The sequence below is a fragment of the Manis pentadactyla genome, chromosome 10, assembly GCF_030020395.1.
Source record: "Manis pentadactyla isolate mManPen7 chromosome 10, mManPen7.hap1, whole genome shotgun sequence".
Lineage (NCBI taxonomy): Eukaryota > Metazoa > Chordata > Mammalia > Pholidota > Manidae > Manis > Manis pentadactyla.
The window spans coordinates 100261409-100283784 of NC_080028.1; the positions used below are offsets into that span (position 1 = coordinate 100261409).

Consider the following 22376-nt stretch of genomic DNA (forward strand, 5'->3'; position numbering starts at 1 on the left):
CCCACACCTGAGGCCGGCCGTCTGCTCCTCCTGCGGCCGTCCCAATGCTCCAGCCACGTCCTGCGCCTCTCCGCGCCGCACCTGGTTTACGACACTCGCGGCTTTACGACACCACGTTCCTCAGACCTAGAGCCGCTCGCTCCACGGCGGGAACCTTGTCGCTAGGGAGAGGACGCTGCATCCAGCAGGGAGGGGGAAACGTTCCCTCAGGTGTAGGGGATGGGGAGGGGACCGCTGGCAAACTTCAGTGAAAACAGGAAAACATACTGAGAAACGGTGTGTGGGGAGAGAGGGGGGAGGAGATTAAAGGGCATTACGATTAGCACACATAATGTAGGGGGGTAGTGGGGAGGGCAGTACAGCACAGAGAAGACAAACAGTGACTCCACAGCATCTTACTACACTGATGGACAGTGACTGCGATGGGGGGTGGGGGGACTTGGTAATATGGGTGAATCTAGTGACCACCACGGTGCTCATGTGAATCCTTCATAACATTGAATATCAATGATACCTTAATAAAAAAATAAAAAACATTACTGAGAAAAACTAAGGAAGACTTGAATAAATGAAAAGAGGTGACGTGTTCACGTATTCGAAGATTCAGTTGGATGATGCTTCTTCCTATAACGGCTGTAGATTGAACATAATCCCCATCATAATCCCACAGGCACTCCTTCGGGGCTCTGCTGACTTCTTCAAACGTCAATGGCAAGCCCCACCGACGGGCTACAGCCCACATTCTCTTTTTTTTTTTTATTCATTTTTTATTAAGGCATGATTGATATACACTCTTATGAAGGTTTCACATGAAAAAACAATGTGGTTACTACATTTACCCATATTATCAAGTCCCCACCCATACCCCAAAGTAGTCCCTGTCCGTCAGTGTAGTAAGATGCCACAGATCCACTATGTGCCTTCTCTGTGCTACACTGTTCTCCCCGTGATACCCCACACCATGTGTACTAAACATAATACCCCTCAATCCCCTTCTCCCTCTCTCCCTCCCCACCCGTCCTCCCAACACACCTCCCCTCTGGTAACCACTAGTTCATTCTTGGTATCCCTGAGTCGGCTGCTGTTTTGTTCCTTCAGTTTTGCTTCATTCCAATACTCCACAAATGAGGGAAATGATTTGGCATTTGTCTTTCTCCGCCTGGCTTATTTCACTGAGCATGATGTCCTCCAGCTCCGTCCATGTTGTTCCAAATGGTAGGATTTGTTTCTTTCTTTTTTTTTTTTTTTTTTTTTTTTATAATTATTTTTTATTGAAGGGTAGTTGACACACAGTATTACATTACATGAGTTTCAAGTGTACAACACAGTGGTAGAACATTTATATACATAATTCTAGGTTCCAGCTATCACCCTACCAGGCTGTTACAATATCTTGACTATATTCCTTATGCTATACATTACATCCCGGTTACTTATTTATTTTACCATTGGAAGTCTGTCCTTTTTTTTTTTTTTTTTTTTTTTTTTTTTTTGTGAGGGCATCTCTCATATTTATTGATCAAATGGTTGTTAACGACAATAAAATTCTGTATAGGGGAGTCAATTCTCAATGCACAATCATTATTCCACCCCAAGCCTAATTTTTGTCAGTCTCCAATCTTCTGAGGCATAACAAACAAGTTCTTACATGTAGAACAAATTCTTACATAATGAATAAGTTACATAGTGAACAGTACAAGGGCAGTCATCACAGAAACTTTCGGTTTTGCTCATGCATTATGAACTATAAACAGTCAGTTCAAATATGAATACTCATTTGGTTTTTATACTTGATTTATATGTGGATACCACATTTCTCTCTTTATTATTATTATTTTTAATAAAATGCTGAAGTGGTAGGTAGATACAAGATAAAGGTAGAAAACATAGTTTAGTGTTGTAAGAGAGCACATGTAGATGATCAGGTGTGTGCCTGTAGACTATGTGTTAATCCAAGCTAGACCAGGGCAATAAAACATCCACGTATGCAAAGATTTCTCTCAGAACGGGGGGGTGAGGTTCTAAGCCTCACCTCTGTTGATCCCCAATTTCTCACCTGATGGCCCCCCTGTGACTGTGCCTGTCTTAGGTTGTTCCTCCCTTGAGGAATCTTACCCGTCTCTGGCTAACCAGTCATCTTCCGGGGCCATACAGGGAAATGTGAAGTTGGTAAGTGAGAGAGAAGCCTTATTGTTTGAAAAAGTTAGCTTTTTACTTCTTTGCATATTTATGCCCTGTGGCTTCTATGCCCAGCATTTGTCTTGAGGTATCTTTACCACTTGGAAGAATTATGATACTCGGTAAATTTGATATGAGGCACGAATTCTATTTAAGGGTTGTAATTAGGAAGGAAGAAGAAAAGCTATAGAAGTAGCAGGCGGAAGAAAACATGGGAAGATTGATTATTTCTTTGATATATCTTCTTGTAGAGTAACTTCAGCATGTATAGGTTTTAAGCTACTACTTAAATTGCACACACACATTAACATAATAGGAGTATAGTTACATAACCAAAGCATATCTGTAATTACCAGCCATCTGCAGTGAAACCAAGAAAACCAGTTAGGCACCTTAGGCATTTGTGAAAACTTATCTATGATATGGTGGATATTGTCCAACTGAACTAGAACAGTCTGAGAGAAATCAGACAAATTAAAACAACCCATTCCTGGGGACTGTTCACATGCCATATGTTCTTTTAACAGTAAATAGTTTTTAGTTGTAAGACTTTGGAGCGCTACAATTTGTACTTCTCCAAATTCTTGGTTGAGTTCCAACAGTATAGATCCAGTCCAATTTTGTTGTTTTACTGTATGCACAGGCCAGCTTAGATATCTCCTTCCTCATTCCCATGGCAAGTCCAGGAACTGGTGGGATGAGTGCATCTACAGCTGTAGCAGTGCGTGGATCTTTGTTGGGGTTTTTTGATGATCATCTTCTGGCATGAGTCTTCCAGAGAGTGCAGATGTTGGAAGTTCTTTTTCATATCGTATCTTAGTTCATTTTCGGGGTAGCCCAATTAGGCTTTGATCCTCTGTATAAACACAAACAGACCCTTTGCCTACACTTTTATATGCCCTTTATACCCTTGTGTAGAACTCGTTGGAGGTTACCACACAGGAACTGCCCTTTTTTTTTTTTTTTTTGCTATCACTAATCTACACTTACATGACGAATATTATGTTTACTAGGCTCTCCCCTATACCAGGTCTCCCCTATAAACCCCTTTACAGTCACTGTCCATCAGCATAGCAAAATGTTGTAGAATCACTACTTGCCTTCTCTGTGTTGTACAGCCCTCCCTTTTCTCCTACCCCCCCATGCATGTTAATCTTAATACCCCCCTACTTCTCCCCCCCTTATCCCTCCCTACCCACCCATCCTCCCCAGTCCCTTTCCCTTTGGTACCTGTTAGTCCATTCTTGAGTTCTGTGATTCTGCTGCTGTTTTGTTCCTTCAGTTTTTCCTTTGTTCTTATATTCCACAGATAAGTGAAATCATTTGGTATTTCTCTTTCTCCGCTTGGCTTGTTTCACTGAGCATAATACCCTCCAGCTCCATCCATGTTGCTGCAAATGATTGGATTTGCCCTTTTCTTATAGCTGAGTAGTATTCCATTGTGTATATGTACCACATCTTCTTTATCCATTCATCTATTGATGGACATTTAGGTTGCTTCCAATTCTTGGCTATTGTAAATAGTGCTGCGATAAACATAGGGGTGCATCTGTCTTTCTCAAACTTGATTGCTGCATTCTTAGGGTAAATTCCTAGGAGTGCAATTCCTGGGTCAAATGGTAAGTCTGTTTTGAGCATTTTGATGTACCTCCATACTGCTTTCCACAATGGTTGAACTAACTTACATTCCCACCAGCAGTGTAGGAGGGTTCCCCTTTCTCCACAGCCTCGCCAACATTTGTTGTTGTTTGTCTTTTGGATGGCAGCCATCCTTACTGGTGTGAGGTGATACCTCATTGTAGTTTTAATTTGCATTTCTCTGATAATTAGCGATGTGGAGCATCTTTTCATGTGTCTGTTGGCCATCTGTATTTCTTTTTTGGAGAACTGTCTGTTCAGTTCCTCTGCCCATTTTTTAATTGGGTTATTTGTTTTTTGTTTGTTGAGGCGTGAGAGCTCCTTATATATTCTGGACGTCAAGCCTTTATCGGATGTGTCATTTTCAAATATATTCTCCCATACTGTAGGGATCCTTCTTGTTCTATTGATGGTGTCTTTTGCTGTACAGAAGCTTTTCAGCTTAATATAGTCCCACTTACTCATTTTTGCTGTTGTTTTCCTTGCCCGGGGAGATATGTTCAAGAAGAGGTCACTCATGTTTATGTCTAAGAGGTTTTCGCCTATGTTTTCTTCCAAGAGTTTAATGGTTTCATGGCTTACATTCAGGTCTTTGATCCATTTTGAGTTTACTTTTGTATATGGGGTTAGACAATGGTCCAGTTTCATTCTCCTACATGTAGCTGTCCAGTTTTGCCAGCACCACCTGTTGAAGAGACTGTCATTTCGCCATTGTATGTCCATGGCTCCTTTATCAAATATTAATTGACCATATATGTCTGGGTTAATGTCTGGATTCTCTAGTCTGTTCCATTGATCTGTGGCTCTGCTCTTGTGCCAGTACCAAATTGTCTTGATTACTATGGCTTTATAGTAGAGCTTGAAGTTGGGGAGTGAGATCCCCCCTACTTTATTCTTCTTTCTCAGGATTGCTTTGGCTATTCGGGGTCTTTGGTGTTTCCATATGAATTTTTGAATTATTTGTTCCAGTTCATTGAAGAATGTTGCTGGTAGTTTCATAGGGATTGCATCAAATCTGTATATTGCTTTGGGCAGGATGGCCATTTTAACGATATTAATTCTTCCTAGCCACGAGCATGGGATGAGTTTCCATCTGTTAGTGTCCCCTTTAATTTCTCTTAAGAGTGACTTGTAGTTTTCAGAGTATAAGTCTTTCACTTCTTTGGTTAGGTTTATTCCTAGGTATTTTATTTTTTTTGATGCAATTGTGAATGGAGTTGTTTTCCTGATTTCTCTCTCTGTTGGTTCATTGTTAGTATATAGGAAAGCCACAGATTTCTGTGTGTTGATTTTGTATCCTGCAACTTTGCTGTATTCCGATATCAGTTCTAGTAATTTTGGGGTGGAGTCTTTAGGGTTTTTTATGTACAGTATCATGTCATCTGCAAATAGTGACAGTTTAACTTCTTCTTTACCAATCTGGATTCCTTGTATTTCTTTATTTTGTCTGATTGCCGTGGCTAGGACCTCCAGTACTATGTTAAATAACAGTGGAGAGAGTGGGCATCCCTGTCTAGTTCCCGATCTCAGAGGAAATGCTTTCAGCTTCTCGCTGTTCAATATAATGTTGGCTGTGGGTTTATCATAGATGGCCTTTATTATGTTGAGGTACTTGCCCTCTATTCCCATTTTGCTGAGAGTTTTTAACATGAATGGATGTTGAACTTTGTCAAATGCTTTTTCAGCATCTATGGAGATGATCATGTGGTTTTTGTCTTTCTTTTTGTTGATGTGGTGGATGATGTTGATGGACTTTCGAATGTTGTACCATCCTTGCATCCCTGGAATGAATCCCACTTGGTCATGGTGTATGATCCTTTTGATGTATTTTTGAATTCGGTTTGCTAATATTTTGTTGAGTATTTTTGCATCTACGTTCATCAGGGATATTGGTCTGTAGTTTTCTTTTTTGGTGGGGTCTTTGCCTGGTTTTGGTATTAGGGTGATGTTAGCTTCATAGAATGAGTTTGGGAGTATCCCCTCCTCCTCTATTTTTTGGAAAACTTTAAGGAGAATGGGTATTATGTCTTCCCTGTATGTCTGATAAAATTCCGAGGTAAATCCATCTGGCCCGGGGATTTTGTTCTTTGGTAGTTTTTTGATTACCTCTTCAATTTCGTTGCTGGTAATTGGTCTGTTTAGATTTTCTGTTTCTTCCTGGGTCAATCTTGGAAGGATTTGTTTCTTTCTTATGGCTGAATAGGTTTCCATTCTGTATATGTACCACATCTTCTTTATCCATTCATGTACTGATGGGCACTGAGGTTGCTTCCCTTATCTTGGCTATTGTAAAAAGTGCTGTGATAAACATATGAGTGCAGATGTCTTTTTGAATCTGAAAAGTTCCGTTTGTTGGGTAAATTCCAAGGAGTGGGATTCCCGGGTCAAATGGTATTTCTATTTTTAGTTTTCTGAGGAACCTCCAGATTGCTTTCCACAATGGCTAAACTAGCTCACATTCCCACCAGCAGTATAGGAGGTTTCCCCTTTCTCTGCAGCCTTGGGAGCACTTGTTGTTCTTAGACTTTCGAAGCTGGTCATCGTTACTGGTGTACGGTGATATCGCATTGTGGTTTTAATTTGCATTTCCCTTATGATTAGTGATGTGGAGTATCTTTTCATGTGCTTTTTGGCCATCTGTATTTCTTTGGAAGTGTGTTTGTTCAGATCCTCTACCCATTTTTTCATTGGGTTATTTGTTCTTTGGGTGTTGAGGCATGTAAGCTCTTCATGTATTTTGGATATTGACCCTTATGGGATAAATCATTTACAAACATATTCTCCCATACTGTAGGAAGCCTTTTTGTTCCTCGGTGCACAGCACCTTCTTTGGGGGCTGCCAGGCTGCCTGCCTGGGGCAGGTACACACTGGCTGGCCTGCAGAGCCAGCACAGTCCCTAACTCTGGGCCCCTGGCTGGCTCTGAGCCACATATTCGGTCCTCCTCCCTGTCAGCTCCAGGAAACCTGGGGCCTGGGCACCCTGAGAGCTCGTGGGGCTTTAATGCAGAGCCCAGCTGAGTTCAGCGAGCAGCTCCATCTGTCGTGGGGCCAACGCTGGGTGCAGCAGAACCTGACGTATGAGGTGAGGCCTGCAGAGCCGGTTACAGGCAGGCAATCCACAGGGCAGCCGCCTGCTGCAGGAGGTGCCTGGTCCTGGGGCCTCAGTGCCTGGGTGTCAGTCAGGGCGAGATGCGCATGCGGCCATGGGCAACTCACTTCCCCACTGAGAGCCTTGGATTTCTCACCCGTGAGGTGGGTCCAAGAGCCCTTCTCCAACCTGAGTGCCGCGCTGGGAGGTAAGCACAGCAAGGTGCCCAGCATGCGGCAGGCACCAGGGGGCCGACCGGACAAGGTGCTCTGGTGCCCATGGGCTTCAGGGAGGGGGTGCACAGGGAGCAGAGGTTCCCAGAGGTGTCAGGGTTGGGGTCTTCCATGTACGTTGGCCTCCTTATTTCTTTTGGGACTGCTGCCCATGATTCTTCATCCCCCACCTGACTCCTCTTGGGTTTACAGCTTTCTTTCCACTGGACCCACTGTTGTGGGATTCCACAGCATATTTCTGGGTGAGGCTGATTTCCTGGTCAGTGAACGGCTGCTGCCCTGAGCCTCCTCCTGGCGGAGCTGGGCACCACCGGCCTCTCCACAGCCCAGGATTGCCGGACGGATGGCGGGCCCAGTGGGGAGCCTCACGAACCTGCCCAGCCCCAGGGTGGCGTCCCTCTGGCTAGTGATCCTGCTGGGCAGCTCACGCCTCTGTCAGAAGCCCCCGGCTCCCCAAGTTGGGCAGCTCCCTAGGACTCTGTTCACCATCAGTGGTGCTCGCAGCTCTGATGTATTACAGGGAACGGAGCCAGAACAACATCAGCAGAGGGAAGAGGTACAGCGGCCACAGTCCTGGGGGGACCAGGCACAAGCGTCCAGGGTCCCCGCCCAGTGGGGTCACAAGGGGCGCCCTCCATTCCCTCAGCTTTGAACTGTGATGCCACGTGTCATATGTCATCCACCAGGGGAGCTCGTTAGAGACCCCGAGCCCGGGTTTTCCTGGGGGCTGGTCACACAGGCAGCCTCTGATGGACACGTGCCAACATTCCAGACTCACAAAGGAAAAGGAGTGTTTAGCGTAAACCACGTGTTTGTACAAACAGTTTAGGCCCAGTGGGCCCTCTTAGAGGTTCTGAGGATCGCAGAAGCCATACTGAAATCCAGGTTCCCAGATGCCAGCAGGGCCAACCGTGTGAAGAAGACTCTCAGAGGGGCAGTCCCAGGCCCGCCACCCTAACACTCCTGACCAGCCTCTGCTGCTGCACCTTATTCCAGGTAACAGGCCGTGCTTCATGGAGGCCTGGGGTGTCGTGAGGGCTGGCTTACCTACCTGGGTATGGTCAGTGGCTGCCTATTGCAGGGCCCCTGGCCATACTGAAGGATACCTACTTGGAGGTGACACGATGCCCCCGAGAGGATGTGTGGCAGCAGCTGGTTGAGGAGGCCGTGCAGCCACCGGAGGCCTGGGTGTCCAGGATGCCAGGAACCTGGGGGTCGGGGCCCACTGGGTCAGCCCTCGAAGCCACGAGGGTCTCCGTGGAGCCAGTGAGGTGGGTCGAGGGGTGGGATGTGGGCCTGCCGGGTGAGGATGGCTCCGACGGCTCTTCCTGTCCCTTCCCCCTCCAGGCGGCCCACCAGATGCTGTCTTGGGCCGATGCCACCTCCTCCTGGGCCCTGAGGCGGCTCTGCAAGCCCTTGGTGGACCTGTACAGCTTCTCGGCCAGGTAACGAGAGCCTGTCCTTTCCTCCTCTCCTGCCGCACACCAGGCACTGTGCTGGGGCGCGCTGGGCGTTACTCCTTATGACCTCCTTGTGACACAGGCCTCTTCAATCCCCGTTTCCCGGCTGAGGAAATCGAGGAGCTTCTTCATTCACAGATAGTTGATGAGCACTTTCTCTAAGCAGGCACTGTCTTAAGTACAGATACAGCCGTGAACATGACAGACTGGTGCGCTCATGGAGGCCACAGATTACTGGGGAGATGGCCACTAAATACCTTAACCAGGTTATCTCCACCAGGGGTTGGCAAACCTTGCCTACAAAGGGCCTGAGGGTAAAGTGTTCAGGCTGTGTAGGCCTGATGGACTCTCGTGTGTTTCTTTTTGTTTTTTAATAATCTTTTAAACACATAAAAGCCATTTTTAGCGTACAGCCCATCCAAAACAACAGAACACAGGCTGGATTCAGCCTGTGACCAGTTTACCAACCTCTGGTCTAGTATGTTAGGTGGAAAATGCCACAGAGAAAATGAGGCAAGACCAGTGGGTGGGGGGCTAAATAGTGTGACCCCCATGGCAGCTTCAGTGAGAAGGCAGCGTTTGAACAAGGACTTGAAGGAGTAGAGGGAGTAAGCTGTGCAGACATCGTGGGACGAGAGTGCCAGGCGGAGGGCGTAGCTGGTGCAAAGGGCCAGAGGTGGGAACATGGCTGGCTTGCTTGAGGAATATCAAGGAAGCCAGTGGGGCTAGAGTGGAGGGTGTGAGGAGGAGGATCAGTCTGAGAGGCAAAAGCGTTCCAGGTGGCCTGGCATGTTTGTGAGGAATTTGGTACCTACTCTGAATGGGAATGCTCAGAAGATGTTGAGCTGGGGAAGGATGTGAACTGTCTTCCACGTAAGAAGATCACTCTGACCCTGGTGTTGAGAATAAAGATGGGAGCAAGGGGTGCTGTGGATACAAGTGGGGACCCTGGTATAAAGTAGGCCTCAGTTGTGGTGGTCCTGGTGAGATGAGAAGGTGGCTCCACTGAGCAATGGCAGCTGTGGAGGGAGTGTGGGGGGGTCAGATTCTGGATGAGTTTTAAGGTCCAGCCTGTAGTATTTCCTGACAGATAGATGTAGGTGGTGACAGGAGGCAGGGGTGGTACCAAGGCTTTTGGCTTGACAACTGGAAGGACAGAGGGTCCACTTATGGAGCGGTGAGGGTGCCTGTAGGGGTAGCAGATCGGGGCTTTGTTCCCATTGCTGCCGTAGCAAATAATAAAAAAGTCAGTGGCTGAAAACAACACACATGTATTCTTGCATAGTTCTGGGGGTCAGAAGCCTGAAATCAAAAGGGCTAAAGACAAGGGCTGGTTCCTTGTACAGGCTGTAGGGGAAAAGCCATTCCTTTCCTTTTCGCAGCTTCCAGAGGCTGCCTGCATTCATAGGCTTGTAGCCCCTTCCCCTCAGACTGGAGCCCGGCTGGGGGTCATTTGGGCTTGAGTCCAGCTCTAAATAGGGCGCCCGTGGATGCTGGAGCCCTTAGAGGGATTCAGGGAGCAGGAGGCCTTCAAGGCTGCTTCCTGCCCCAGCTGCAGGGCCCCTGCCCTTGCTGGGGGAAGGAACTGCTTCTCTACCTAAACAGAGGGTGGGAAGTATTCCCCACCCCACCAACCACAAAGTGGGCTGAGTTCTCTGTTCCTTTAGATCCCGAAAGGTCAACTGACCCCCATTCTGCATCCTGAGAAAGTTCCAGAGCCCTCTCTCAATGGTAAAATTCCTGAGGTTCCCTTTGGCTCTGACCGCATTTCTGCCAATGCTTCTGCACCCTCACAGAGCCCCACATATGGGCCCTACACTGACCCCCGGCCCTGGCGGGCAGTGCATAGTTCACCCCTTAGAGCAAGATAAGGCATCTGTGTCACACACACCCCAGCCTGTCCCTTCCTCCTCATGCTATTTCCCAAGACAAAGACGGCTCCCTCCCTGACAGGAGGCGGATGCTGGTAAAGCCATTCTGGGCAGGACCCTGCGTGTCACCTCCTGCAGCTATGGGAGGGAGGTGTGATGGGTACAGCTCATGCTGGTGGCTCCCAGCAGCTCTGTGTTCCCTCTAGGAACTGCTCCGTGGTGGTGATGATGCCCCTGCTGCCCGCAGGGGACGAGCCCCTGGATGTGGCTCGGGTGACCAGTTACCTGGTGGAGGAGAAGCTGCTGCGGCCGCTCCGAGAGCTGTCCAGGACCAACCTCCTGGCTCAGTGCTACCGGCTCAAACACCACCCGCCGGGGGGCCCCTCTGAGTGTGAGTCTCGTGCCAGCCTCCTCCATGGCAGCAGGGCTTGGCAGCGTGGGCCCATCTCTGCTCTTGGGCTTCCCAAGGTCCTACAGAACTGGGCCTGGCCTACAAATCCAAGCTTTTGTCTGGAATATAAAAGCCTGGGCCAAGTACAGAGGTGTGGTGTGCAGCTCAGGGCTCCAGGCCAGCCCCTGCCCAGTGGGCCATGCAGGGAAGCAAAAGGCAGACCTCCATTCAGAGCCAGAAGGTGGCCAGTTGAGTCCAGACGCTCGGTCAGGCAGGGCCTGCAGCCACGGGTTGTGCTGGGACTGGACATGGTGCAGAGGCTTGGAGTATGGCCCTCTGTGGGACATGGTTTCCAGCTCTGCCAAGAGGATCCAGCAACGTCGCTCACTCCTATGGGTAACGAGTGCCCAGGGTGTGGCCGGGACTGCTGTACCAGGGCGGGGTTCCTCTACTGCACGTGGGGATGCAGTGGCTCAGGGCCTCCATCTCCACAGTCAATTGTAGGACATTTTCCTTTCCCCAAGGACACTCTGAATCCCTTAGCCACTATCCCCAGCCTGTCACATATTCCCGACATGTGTAATATGTCACCTTCTGTGACAGCTTCTCACGCAGCAGAAGGTTCAGGCCTGGATCAGTCCTTGTCCCTTCTGATCACCAAATTGGCTGCCCAAGAGGACACTGGCCACAGAGCGGGCAAGGCGCGCTCCAGCCTCCTGGGGTGCCCGTGGGCCCCCACTGCAGGGGGCAGAGCTGGCCCTTCTCACCCTCCCTTGGGATTCTCCTTGCCAGATCATGCCGTGGGGGCCGGGCCCAGGTACGTGGTGACCTTCGATGGCCAGGTGTGGGATTTGGGTGCCCACTGTGGCAGCCTGCTCCTGGCCAAAGAGTTTGCTCATAACCTGTTATCCCTGACGGTGAGCGGGGCAGGCTCAGGGCTCAAATCTGTGCCCGTGGAGCTGAAGCACACCACCTCCATGCTCTACCCCAGCCTGGAGGTGAGCATGTGAGAGGGTGAGGGGACAGCCACCTAGGGGGCCACAGGGCCAGTGCTCCCCTGTCTCCTGTCACGTCTCGGGCCCCAGACCTACAGGCTATACGACACCTCCCTACCTATGGGGAGCTGTCCGGACCTGGATCTTCCTCCTGTGAACACGTGGAAACATGTCCCCGAGATGGATCTGACCAGTGCAGAGGGCGTCTCTTGCTCCTCTGACATCCAAGCTGGCCTCTGCAGCCTGACGTGGGGCCTCTGGCTCCACGGTGAGTCTGTGCCCTCGCTGGCAGCCCCGCACCTGCTGGCCTGGCCTCGCATAGATGGCAGTCAGCTCCCAGGGCCGTGGCCACGATCCCCCATGAGCTGCACTCCCAGTGCCCTGGTGGGGCTGGAGCCCAGGACTCCCTGGGGGCTTGCAACTCAAGCGGGCATGGGAAGAACAGTCCAAATGGTCTGAACTGGAGGAAGGTCAAAGGCCATGCCTCCCTGCTTTGATCACATCGGGAACAGTCCCTCCTCCAGACCGGGAGGCAGCTCTGACTGCGGACGGACGAGCAGAGCTGTGCTCCCTGACCGCCGTCGGTGTACGGGTGACCAGACCGAGGTTAATTTATGAGTCCATGCTGCCACAGCCGGGTTCCAGCCCAGGGCTTGCGGCACTGCTCAGATGCCCGAACCCTTCAACCTGGACACCCGGGGATAACAAACGCTTTCTGCAGTCCCCTGGCTTTCCCCCTTTCTCCTCTCCCTTATATGAAGTTTAGAACCTAGGCTGGTGGTGTATGGGTCGCAGTGTGTGGCCACCCCTCCAACCCTGGTTAGCACAACAAGGGACAGGCTCTCAGGGTACAGTGTCCGCACGGGCCCCACAGGCACGTCTGCCAGCCTTCTGGGCACCAGCGACAATGAGGCTGGCAATGAGCTGATGCTGCCCGATGGCAGAGTGGCCAGCAGCCTCGAGGAGTTCACCCTGGCCGGGCAGGTGAGCTGGAGGGCCAGCCCTTCCTCACTAGGGCCCCGTGGCTGCAGGTGGATGTGTGGCCCCACTTGCTGAGGTTGCGAGGCTGATGCAGCTGGTAGAGCTGCCCAAGAGAAAGGAGGTCCAGTCGGAAGGCCTGAGTCTTAGGTTTGTCCCACCAGGTGGGTAACGACTGTGGGGCCACAGAGGAAACTCGGCAGGTTGCCCAGGACAAAGCCCCACCTGCAAGGCCTTCTTCCAGGACCCACACTCCAGCTGGGGAAACGGCTTCAGGGTGGTGACTGTGACGCTATGCCTGGAACCCTGTGGAGGCCAAGAGCCCCGACTGAGCCTGTGACCCTCCTAAGGGGACAGTGACTGTGGGCACTGGGTTTCAGGTGAACCCCACGCCGTTACTCAGCCTGTGCCTCCAGAATGTCTGTGGCACCCAGGAGCTCCCACCTGCTTGCACACTGGTGGCCACCGACATCCACCTAGGTGCCCGGGGCTTGGTGCCCCTGGACCCTACTCCCCTGTGCGGTAAGCTACCCTGGCCAGCAAGCACTCCGACCTCTGCCTTCGGTCCCAGAGGGGAAACCAGGTCCTTTCTCTTAGCTCACTGAGTGCCTGTGCCCCTGGCAGGAGCTAAGAGTTATTTGCAAAGGAGTAGTTCTTAGGCTTCTCCCTTCCACACCAGGTCTAGCCAACCCAACCTCCTCTGGCACAAAGCGGCAGCTATGAAGCCACCTCTGGAAAATTCATAACCACTGACCTGCCGTCCAGGGGTTTGAATGTAGCTTGCTACACTGTCTGGCAACCCTGGGGCACAACTCTTATGGCTGAAGCCCCACAGCACAGACCCCGAAGTCAGCAGCAAAGCGGGATAAGGCAGGATTTACTCAGGTGGGACCACCGCGATGGGGCGGGGGAGATGGGGCTCGGGTCTGAATACATTAAGGAGAAGTGGGAAGTTATCAGCAAGGAGCAGGGTGGATTCTGGCTAAAGCAACTTATCAGAATTTCTGCTAAACTTGAACAATGTAGCGGTGACCGCAGAAGCCCAAGAGTCAGGGCCGAGTTAAGTGATTTCTGAGGAGCCTGGGCAGAGTTTGATCAAAGAGAGACTCTTTCTCGCCCACTGAAACCTTCAGATGCTAGAACTTGAGACTATTCGATACATAAAAGATATTGTAAAATGATAAGCACTAATTCCAGAAATGGAAAATAGTTACTGAAATTTAAAACTTAACAGATAGATTCAATAGAAAATTAGTGAACTGAAGAAAGAATGAACTGAGGGAGTCCAATGTATTCAACAGAAATCCCAGAATGAGAAAGAGATTTGAGGGACCTGACTCAGATTAAGGAAGCTCAAGGTCACAAACTCTATGAATAAACCCCACACCAGGACAGAATCACATTTAAAGGGACAAAGTAAACCCCAGAGGCCAATTTTCAAGAAACATAGGTCTTTGACTTACTTGACAGACTTTAAAATAGCTGTCTTAAATATGCTCAATCAGCTGAAGGAGAATATAGACAGACAACTAAATGAAACAAGGAAAACAATATATGAACAAAGAGATAACAGACATTCTGGAGCTGAGAAAATACAATAACTGAATTTATACTGTCTCCAAGAGACTCACTTTAGATCTAAGGACGCACATAGGTTGGAAGAGAAAGGCTGGGCAGATAATCCACACAAACAGTAGTCAAAAGATAGCAGGGCACGGCTGTACCAGTATCAGTGAAACAGAATTTAAGGAAACATAGTTACAACAGACAGTGACATTATATAATGATAAAAGGGTCAATTCACCAAGATGTATTGATTATAAATATATATATGCACCAAATAGCAGAGCTCCTAAATATCTAAAGCAAACATTGATAGAATTGAAGGGAGAAAAAGATAGCTCTACAAGAATAGTAACAGAATTTAATCTTCTCACTTTCAGCAATAGATAGAGCAACCAGTGAGGAGATCAGAAGGTAGCAGAGAAACTGAACAATTGAACCTCACAGACATATTCAGAACACACCACCCAACAGCAGCAGGATATAAAATTTTCTCAAGTGCACATAGGACATTCTCTAGGATAGACCATAGATAAGGCCACAAAATGAGTCTCAAGTCTTAATATATTTTTAAAAATTGAAACCAATCTTTTCTACTAACAATGGAGAGATTAGAAATCAATAACAGAAGGAAAAGTGGAAAAACCACAAATGATGTAAATTAAACAACAGGCTCTTTAACAACCAGTGTGTCAGAGAAATCACAAGCTGAATTGTAAATTATCTTGAGACAAATGAAGACAAAAATACAACATATCATAACTATGGGATTTAGGGAAAGAAATGATGTAAACGAAATTTATAGCTATAAATGATTGCATTAGAAAAGAAAAAAGATCTCAAGTGAACCACCTAACTTTTCACCTTAAGTAGGAACGAAAAATGGACAAATGAAACCCAAAGGTAGCAAAAGGAAGAAAATCATAAAGATTAGAGATAAATGAAATAGAGAATAGAAAAACAAGGGGAAAAAAAGCAATGTAACCAAAGATTGGTTTTTTGGGAAAAAAATTCAAACTGACAAACCTTTAGCTAGATTGATTAAATTAAAAAAGAGAGCAAGGACTCAACTGAAATCAGAAATGAAATAGGGGACTTTAGGACCAACTTTTTTTTTTTTTTTTTATGGCCCATGACCTGTTGACATTTTATTTAGCCAGCATAGGGTTTTTTTTTTGCCAACTTCCCATTATAAAAATATCAAACATAGAAAAGGAAACAGGTAATGAACCACTGTGTGTAGGACCAACTTTTATAGAAATAAAAGTGATAGTACTATGAAGAATTGATAACAAATTGAACAACCTAGATGAAATGGATAAATTCTCAGAAATGGATAAATTCCAAGAAAACTGTCCAAACTGAATCATGAACAGAAATCTGAACAGACCTATAGCTAGCAAGAAGACTGAATTAGTCATCAAAAGCCTCCCCAAAACAGAAAAACCCAGAACCAGATGGCTTCACTAGTGAATGCTACCAAGCAGTTAAAGATTTAAATCCAATCTTCCTAAATCTCTTAAAAGAAAACTGAGTAAGAGGGAACACCTCCAACTCCATTTTAAGAGGCTAGTATTACCTCTATACCAAAGCCAGGAAAAGACACTTCCAGAAAAGAAAACTACAGACCAATATCCCTGATGAATACAAACATAAAAATCCACACACACACATACACAAAAAAAAAAGAATTCAGGAGCACATTAAAAGGATTATACACCACAACCAAGTGGGATTTACTCCTGCAATGCAAGGGTGGGTCAACATAGGAAAATCAATTTATGTAATATACCACATGAACAGAATGAAAGTCAAAAAACTGTATGATCATCTCGAATGACACAGAGAAAGCATTTGACAAAACTCAACACTCATGATGAAAACACTCAACTAATAGAAGGAAACTACCTAACATAATACCACGTAGGACAAGCCCATAGCTAACATCACAGTCAATGGTGAAAGACTGAAAGCTGTTCCTCTAAATCAGGAATATGAAAAGGATGCCTGCTTTTGTTTGCCACTTCTATTTAATACAGTACTACAAATCTTAGGGCAATTAGGCAAGAAAAAGAAATAAAAGGCATCCAAATTGGGAAGGAACAAGTTATCTGTGTTCTCAGATGACATGATCTTATAAAACCAATGTATATGTAGAAAACCCTAAAGATTCCACACAAAACACCTTTGAAAACTAATAAGCAAATTTGGCAAAGCCGCAGAATACAAAATCGACACATAATGGTCAGTTACATTTCTGTACACTAACAATGAACAATCCAAAAAGGAAATTAGTAATTCCATTTACACCAGCATCAAAAAGAAGGAAATACTTAGGAGTAAACTGAACCTAGAACTTAAAAGACTTGGACACTGAAGGCTATAAAACATTGCTAAAGAAAGAAGATACAATTCACTGGAAAAACAGCTCATGTTCACGAACTGGAAAACAACAATCTTAAAATTGATAAAGAATCTCAAAGGACCCCCACTAGCCAAAACAATCCTAAGGAAGAGGAAAGTCTCAAACTTCCTAGTTTCAAAACTTGCAACAAAGAAGCCACAGTAATCAAAACACTATGGTACTAGCAGAAACGCAAGATCAATGAAACCGAATAGAGCACACAGAAATAAACCCTTGTGTATGTGGTCGAGGATCTCAAAACCATTCAGTGGAGAAAGTAGTCTTTTCATCAAATGATGGGAGGGAAAATAGACATCTCAAACAAAAAAAAAAAAATGAAGTTGGATCTTTACCTCACACCATATATTAGCTCAAAATGGATCAAATGCCTAAATATGAGAACTAAAACTATAAAACTCTTAGAAGAAAACATAGGGTAAGTATCATGACATTGGATTTGGCAATTTAGCAATAATTTCTTCGGAGCAAACAACAGAAGAAACAGACACTGAAGTTCATCAAATTAAAAACTTCGCTGCATAAGATGATACAATCAACAGAATATAAAGACAACCTATGGAATAGGAGAAAATATTTGCAAATCATTTCTATTAAAAGGTTAATATACCAAATATATAAAGAACTTCTACAACTCCACAACAAATCAACCTGATTTGAAAAATGGTCAAAGGACTTGAATAGACTTTACTCCAAAGAAGATATGAAAAATGGCCAAAAAGCACAGGACAAAATGCTCAACATCATTAATCATTATGGAAATGTGAATCAAAACCACACAGAGATACTACCTCACACCCATTAGCATGGCTCATTTTCTAATAAAAAGAACTAGAAAACAAGGGATAGTGAGGATGTGGAGAAGTTGGCACCATTGTGCCCTGCTGGCTGCAATGTAAAATAGTATAGCCAATATGGAACATAGTATATAAGTTCCTCAAAAACTTGAAAATGAAGTTACCGTTATGGTTCAGCAATTCTACTTCTGGGCATGTACCCTAAAGACCTGGAAACAGGATCTCAAACAGATAATTGTACTACCATGATCATTGATTGCAGTATTATTCACAACAGCCAAAAGGTATAAGCATATAAGCAGCCCAGTGACCACTGATGTAAAAACAGGTAAGTAAAATGTGTATATACATTCGATGGAATATTATCCAGCCTTATAAAGGAAGGAAATTCTGACACGTGCTACAACATGGAAGAACTTTGATGACATTATGCTAAGTGAAATGAGCCAGCCACAGAGAGACAAATACAGCATGATTCCACTTATGTGAGGTAGCAAGAGTAGTTAAACTCAGAGAGACAAAGTATAATATTGGTTTCCAGGGGCTGGTGGAAGGGATCATGGTGAGTTGCTTAATGGGTACAGTTTTAGTTTTGCAAGATGAAGAAGGTTCTGGAGATGAATGTTGGTGATGGCCGCCCAGCAATGTGAATGTACGTAACAGTACTTCATGGTGTACTTATGTATGATTCAGATGGTAAATTTTATGTTATGTGTATTTTACCAGAATTGAAACATTTCTTAAATTGAAAAGCATTCACTAAGGACCTACTCCAGCTACGCGGGCTGTTACAACAGTAAAAACTGTACTTACAAACACCGTCATTATGAAGAATGAACACACTGAAGGAGACAAAATTCTAAGAGCAAGAACCCGTGTAGGCACACAACAGACACAAACCCACAGGAATGCAGAACTGGTTTATCTGACACAGACTGTAAATTTTGGCATGGATTTCAAATTTATTAAAAGTATGATACCACATCTGAAAAAGAACCAAATATACAATCTCAATGGATGACAGAAAAGGTATTTAATAAAATTCTCAAATGCATACATTTTATCTTTTAAAATTCTCTTAGCAAATGAGGGATAGGAGGGACCTTCCTTACCCTGGTAACCTGAGGTGTTTGGTTTACAGCCTTGAACTTCATAGCTGATGGTTGAGACTTCAGAAGCTTTCCTTTCAACGCCAGCAACCAGATAAAGATACACTCTATCTCTGCTTCTATTGCAGATCCCATTGTCGTATTGAAGATCCCATCCCATGCACGAAACCAGAAAAATAAATGAGTTCAAGAGAATGGAAAGGAAGGAGCTTCTAAAACTCACCTGGTAAAGGTGACTAGCACAGGGAGGGTCTGCCCTAAGGCGAAGAGGCCCAGGCTTCCGTGTGAGTTGCCATCCAAGGGGTGGGGCTGCCTCTTTCTGAAAATGGAGAGAAATCATTCAGAGGTCACCAAATGTTCTGGAAGCATCTGAATATCCCTGCTGCTTTATGACGTGGATACCCTCTCTTCACCCTTCAGGATTCAGCCCCTGAATTTCCTGTTGCGGCTGTTCAGCCCTCCGCTTAGGGGCTGGGGGGCGGGGTGACTTGATCCTGTGTCTTGCAGGTGTAGGGACCCATCTGATCACACCTGTTTCTGGAGGGGAGCTGTCCTTGTAGCGAGGGCCCCACTGGGGCTGCAGAGCACTGGGGCCCCTGGACACAATCCCAGTAAACACAGGGAGCCCCTGACCTCTGGCTCCCAGCACAGCCTTCTCTTCTCTTTCTTTACAGTTAGAGGATTTTCATAAGCCAGAACCACGCTGCCAAAGATTTCAGACTCCTTCACCTTCTACCACAATCGCAGCAACTCGCCAAGGTCAAGATTCTTGGCGGGGACAGAACAACCAGCACGAAATGCCAGGAAGCTCGGAGGTCACACTTGCTCCGGATATGGGAAAGAGGGGCTGTTAGTCAATGCATTCAAATATGTCTGGGGACAATGATGTCCACAATGGTCTGGATAATTCTCTGCCTTCTTCAACACCTGTGCTGACATCGAGGAGACAGTCTGGCCAGCGGGTGCCACCTCTAGAGAGGGTGCTCCACTCCAGCAACTGCTCTGGCCTATGAGACTTGTTCTCAGGCCTCCACTGTATGAGCCCTGCATACTGGGGGGTCTTCCCAGCTTGGGATTGACTTCCCCTGCCCTCTGCAGGGGTATCCCCTTAGCATGAGATTCTCATGGGCACTGCTGGCCCCCAATTCCCTAATCACAAGCGTGGATGTGGTGGGGGGTTGCTTTCTCTCTGAGGTGGATACCAAATCAGCTGCTTCGGGGGACTTTGAGAGGGCTTCCTTCTGCAAGGGCCGGGCTCCACACACACGTGCTATGCGCTGCTGGGCACTCAGACCCCGAGGAGACCGCCATCAGAGTGGTTCCCTATTGGTGGGGTGCAGGCTTGAGTTTTCAGCTGAAAAATAAATCTGGCAGAGTCCAAGAACACACCCACCAGGTTGGTGGGGCTAATTGTCCACTGAAGAGGGAGAGATCAGGGGGGCCTGGGTGGCTCCCGGGGTGACCTCTGCCCACCAGTACAGGGCTCCTTAAGCCCTCTCTCCACTGAGTCAAATGGCTCAGATTCCAAAGGCAAGGGCAAGGTGTCAGACAAAAATGGGAATGGGGAAGCCGGTCCCCACATTCCCACCCTGGAGGGAGAAGGGTGGGGAAGGGGGCTTCTGATTTATTGAGCGTGGGCCCTGCTCACCCGGGTTACAACCAGAATACCCCGGGGGCCAGGCAGTGCTCTCTGAGGGATGTCTGATCTCTTCTTCCGCCTTACAGTAGCCTGATGAGAAACGGATGATGCATGTAATCGAGGAAGCAGGCTCAGAGAGCCCAGGGGACTTACACAAGGTCATCCAAATCGCGGACAGCCGGGCTGGCCCTCATAGCCTGCCTGCCTCTCAAGGGTGCCTGACAGAGAATCTGCCATTTACTTTAAGGGAGTCCAGTGAACTTTACCCTGTCCCATGCCATCATATGTAGTGCTTGTTTTTTCCTAATATGCATTAAAATACCCCATAAGCCGTGTCTCGCATGATCAGAAACACACCTGGAACCATTGGAAGCACTGTGGCAGGCCTTGTCGCAGGGAACTCAGCCCAGGAGTAGGATAAAGGGAGACAGTTCACAGTGGAAAGCAAATCACTGGAATGCAACCCGTTTGCAACCACACAACCTGTTGGTTTCTGCATCAGCTTAGTGGATAGGGATTTCCCATCCACACAGGAAACTGCCCAAGACTTCCCAACCTGCTCCCACACTCTGTCCACCTGGCACTTACCAAGAACACACCGCGGTGGGCTGGGCACCACTGGGACTCAAAGAGAGAAGGAAGGAAAAACGGTTCTTTCTCAAGGCGCGTTTGCCATCAACACTTTGCTATTTGGGGCATGTGGGTGGGTGTGCACACACATGTGCAGATGTTAGAAAAACAGATGAGACAGGGAATGATTCCATCTAAAATACCTACAAATATTCATGTCTATAGCATGTAGAGAGCAAGTACAAATAAATATTTAAAACTTGGGTCTCCATGAGATGAATTGTGAAAGACAGGAACAGGCAATTCAGAAGAGGGGAAATGACAGAGGAGCAAACATTAGTGGAAATTTTAATTTTACTGGGAAATTTATGGGCAATAAGGACTAGTTTTTAGCAGGTTTGTTAGGCGGATTCCTCTGGGGCTGCAAAGCCTCTAGAGTTCTTTCCAGTGATTCACTGTCCTTCCTGGTGTGGAGGGAGGAGAGACACCTTGACAGATCTAGTCCTGCTTTTAGGCTAACAGCCTTTCATGGCTCTGCTCCTTCTCAGTTGCTTTCAGCTAAAAGAATCTTTATGCCCAAGGGGCATATATTCTGCTGCCGTTCACCTCCCTCAGTCCCATTCTTGCCACCTGCTGGGGTTGTGACCAAATTAAACCGTGGCTGCTTAGGGAAGCCCATTTTACAACAGAAGTAGGAGAGAAAAAACTGCTTATGTTTGCCTGTGTCCATCTGAGGATGAAACTGGCTCTTGGGAAGGACCAGGTCAGCGCTTCTTACCCTAACCTCACTTCTCGGCTGTTCTTCCACAGGGAAGGAGGGTAGAAACGAGGTCGCACTAGAGGCCCCCGTTCTGCCTCCACCCGGAGAGGAGCCCGGCCCTTGGCTGCTCAGGGCAGAGGATGCTCCCCAGCGGCTTGTGCTGCCCCGGGGCTCTGGGGTCTGATGTCTTTGCCTATGTCTCCAAGACCCACTTGGAAGCAGGTATCATTTCCTGAATGTTCTCACAAATTAATAAACAGAAAACTGGTAGCTTTAAGTCAGTCTAAATGTTGTTTTTACCTGAGGCATGGGGTTGGTGAGATTAAGCTAATCACGACAAGATGGGATCTGTTTAAACAAGGCTGACTATTCATGCAAGCAAACTTAGAAACCTCGAGGAAATGGTATTTTCTGAGAGGAAGAAAGTTATCAACAAAGGGTTCAGAACTGGTCTCCACAAGATGTGCCACTTTGCGTGGGGACTACTATGAGCCGAAGGCAATCCAGACCCTGTGGGCTCCTCAAGAGATGCTCTGCCCCTCCCGACACTACCTACAAGAATCCAAATTGGAGTCTTCCCCAGAAGACAGGTATTACCAGAGATAAATTTTATCTGACTGACCCATCTGTGGGCAGGGCAGATGTCGAACACCTTCTCTGCTTATTGCCCTGTGACTTGACCC

The 22376-nt window shown here is 47.0% G+C and overlaps 1 protein-coding gene across 1 annotated transcript; it reads left to right on the plus strand.

Annotated features, from left to right (window-relative positions):
- Positions 1–7481: 7481 nt before the first annotated feature.
- LOC118933650 (uncharacterized) lies at positions 7482–21877 on the plus strand. The gene is made up of 7 exons (XM_057488001.1): positions 7482–7632; positions 8220–8583; positions 10676–11858; positions 11946–12123; positions 12730–12839; positions 13214–13355; positions 21744–21877. Exons 1-7 carry the CDS (start codon positions 7482–7484, stop codon positions 21875–21877), a joined length of 2262 nt encoding a protein of 753 aa, XP_057343984.1.
- The last annotated feature ends 499 nt before the right edge of the window (positions 21878–22376 follow it).

Excerpts from the sequence above, each read along its gene's own strand:
- LOC118933650 (XM_057488001.1), top strand. The coding sequence starts at position 7,482 with ATGGCGGGCCCAGTGGGGAGCCTCACGAACCTGCCCAGCCCCAGGGTG. Across the intron at positions 8,584-10,675 it reads CTGTACAGCTTCTCGGCCAG|GAACTGCTCCGTGGTGGTGA; the intron begins GTAACGAGAGCC and ends TGTTCCCTCTAG. Across the intron at positions 12,124-12,729 it reads GTGGGGCCTCTGGCTCCACG|GCACGTCTGCCAGCCTTCTG; the intron begins GTGAGTCTGTGC and ends CGGGCCCCACAG.